This window comes from Phalaenopsis equestris, unplaced genomic scaffold (assembly GCF_001263595.1).
Source record: "Phalaenopsis equestris unplaced genomic scaffold, ASM126359v1 Scaffold001130, whole genome shotgun sequence".
NCBI classification, from domain to species: domain Eukaryota; kingdom Viridiplantae; phylum Streptophyta; class Magnoliopsida; order Asparagales; family Orchidaceae; genus Phalaenopsis; species Phalaenopsis equestris.
Genome location: NW_018165569.1, coordinates 25,204 through 28,342, shown reverse-complemented (window position 1 = coordinate 28,342; position 3,139 = coordinate 25,204). Strand labels below are relative to the sequence as shown.

At 31.1% G+C, this 3,139-nt stretch overlaps 1 protein-coding gene across 1 annotated transcript in view; it reads left to right on the top strand.

The window, feature by feature from the left end:
• Positions 1-3,139, top strand: part of LOC110033304 — a 46,803-nt gene that overhangs the window by 41,799 nt on the left and 1,865 nt on the right. The window contains exon 12 of the mRNA XM_020737229.1: positions 1,397-1,492. Within this exon, the coding sequence (XP_020592888.1) occupies positions 1,397-1,492 (96 nt within the window). The remainder of the gene's footprint in view (positions 1-1,396; positions 1,493-3,139) is intronic.

The window sequence follows — 3,139 nt, the reverse complement described above, 5'->3', positions numbered from 1 at the left end:
ATGTCCAGTAAGACCATCCAAACTAAAGCAAAAAAGATATGGGCTTAAAGCCGATACCTGATAACAGAAATAGAAAAATATTTGGTCAATCCTCCTTCAATTCAAACACAAGTAACAACTCTAGTCCTCCTTCAGTTCAAACACAAGTAACAACTCTAGTTACATATTTTTAGTGACTTGAATATAAGCCATATCAACACCTTTCTTCTCAAAAACTCTTCAAAGGATATCTTTTGGAACCTTATCGTAATATTTTTCTAAATCAAAAAAATTCAAATGCAGATTCTCCTTATTATCTCTGAACTTCTCCATCAAACTTCTCAATAAATGTATAGCTTCCACATTATCTCTGAACTTCTCCATAAAACATATGTTCAATTACCCTCTCCCATAATTTTAAAGCATGACACATCAACCTAATTCCTCTATAATTTGCACTCTTGTGCATCCCTTTTATTCTAAAAATTAGGGACCAAAATATTCTTCCTTTACTTCTCAGGCATCTTTTTTAGTTTTAAAATATTGTTAAAGAGTTTAGTAAGTCAAAGAACTCCCAAATCTCCTAAACATTTTCATACTTCAATTAGGATATCATTAGGTCCTACAGACTTTCTACCTTTGGTTTTCTTTAAAGCGTCTTCAACTTCTTTTTTACTAATGCGACGGTAAAAATGAAACATTTTATTATTATTAATGATATTAAGATCACTAAGGTTGATTGTATTTTTAGAAACTTTATTAAAAAAATTATCAAAATAACTCACCCACTTATGTTCAATATTTTTTTCTAAGAAAAACACTTTTTAATTTTCATCTTTAATACAAAGATGAAAATTAAAAAGTGTAGTTTATACATATATTTTTCACTCTCCTTAATATCTAATCTTTTATAAAGATCTATAAAAACAAAATTTTTAGTAAAGCAGAATTTTTAGCATCACATCTTGTTCTTTTAGACTCCCTGCGAGCCATTTGATATTTTTTTTAGTCCTCTAAGTTTTTACATCTAAATCAATTTTTATAATATAACTACTCATATTTTATCTTTTCTTGCACATTATTATTCCACCAACAACTATTTTTATTTAAAGAAACTCTTTCTTTTGATTCTCCAAGTACATCTTTTACTTTGTTTAATAGTGTGTTATGAAACTTTTTCTTTTGATTCTCCAAATACATCTTTTACTTTGTTTAATAGTGTGTTACTTTATTGCACATAGCATTTCAATCAGCTTTTCAATTGATGATTTTTTTTTCTTCGCCTAAAGCACCATATGAAACAGTGCATATCTGCCCGCTTTCCTGCAAAAATAATTCTGTCAAGCTAACTTGTATTGTACTGACATAATGGTGTTACTTATTTAGTTGAAAATGATGTTTTTCTTCAACTCATCAGGCTGTCTTTGGGGAAAATGAGCTGGCATATCAAATTGGCGAGATAACTGAAATACTTTCACAAGGCCTTCTATCTGCTACTCCCCACAGTGTACAGGTAACAATTTTTAATGGACACAAGTTAAACAATTATTCTTGGGAACTTTAAATTCAAGAAATCTCTCTACTGTATACAGCCAATTAATAAATTCATTCAAATCTTGTCGGCCTTCAAAATCCTGAATGTCGATCTTGATTCTAAAACCAGCGACCTTGCAATGTTGAGTGTGTCATTTTATTAGATAAGGCGATTGATACCGGCGGTATGTCAATTGGGAAAGAACAAAAAATTTAAACGGAAATTGTAAGAAATTTATTGGCAAAAAAACCACCTGAGAAATACCTCAGGATACAACAAAGGGGGAGGAATTAGTGCCGAACCACCTTTCAGGAAAATAGAAAACTCTAATCCAAAAACTGCCTGCCCAAAATAGCCTACGGTTGTCTTATATTTAAGCTGACCCTTCGTAATTACAAGTTTTCCATCCAAAGAGATAAAATTCCAGAATACACGAGACACGTAAGAAAAAGACTGAAACAACACGCCCACAAAGGACATTAGGAAAGCAACCACTTCAAGCTCCGGCATCAGTGATGCTTAGGAAAAGTGAAGCACATGTTTTTGGTCAGCTGAAAAGACTTGTTTCCTTTAGATAAAATATAGATGAGTAAGGATAATCCTATAAGTTAGCTTATGTCTACCCGGATGATTGCATGAATGCTAATTCTTGATAGACCATGTAAGAGTTGATGTTGTACTTCAGGTCATTAACCAAGTTAAATCACCTTGCTATCTTAATATTAAACTAAGCATGTTTTCGTGGCTTTTTAGCATTTTTACTTTTGCTTGGATTTTTTATTTTTTATTTGATTTATTTTAATAGGTTTTTTTATCCTTTTTGAATTATTATAAATTTTAATTTAAATCTTTTGATAGATGTAAATTTTAGTTTAGGTCGGATTGAATTTGAATTTATATTTTAAATTATGTAAGCTTAACTTTATGACCCTTTTTCTATGATTAGGGATCGATGACTTGTAATTGAGTTATTGATCGATGAATGAGAATTATTTTATGAGACTTTTTATGAGATTAATTGAGCATGCTCTCGGTACAAAATTTGTATGATGATCATTCCAACTTATATATGGGGAGTGCATCTCTCTTCTCCGTCCAAGTACATTGTCGAATTCATCAAACACAAGTTCATTGGAACTAATTCCTGATATTGGTTGCCATAAATGAAAGAACTAACAATCGCCAATTTCTTTTCATAAATTGCGAAGAAAATTCAAAACAATATAGTGGCATCAAATATGTGAGAAAACATGAGAATGTTGATCATTTAACTAAAAAAAAAAGCAAACTTGGCTTAAGCGGTTTCCTTTTAGTTTCACAGTTGGACCAATGATTTAAAATCCAAATTTCATTCCTTAAAGATTTATGCGTATGATTAGTATACTTCAGCATTTCCTTTTAAGTTTGACAGTTGAACCAATGATTTAATATCCATATTCATTTCCAAAGACAGCTTTATATATAATAAGAGTGAATGGTCAAAATAGCTCTAAATTTCTTACGTGTTCATTTTAAACGCAGATATTTTTAGGCGTCCATAGTTAGGGCTGTCAAAACGGTTCGTTGTTCACGAACAGCTCGTGTTCGGCTTGTCGCTAAGTTAACGAGCCGACTTTACTTGAGTTA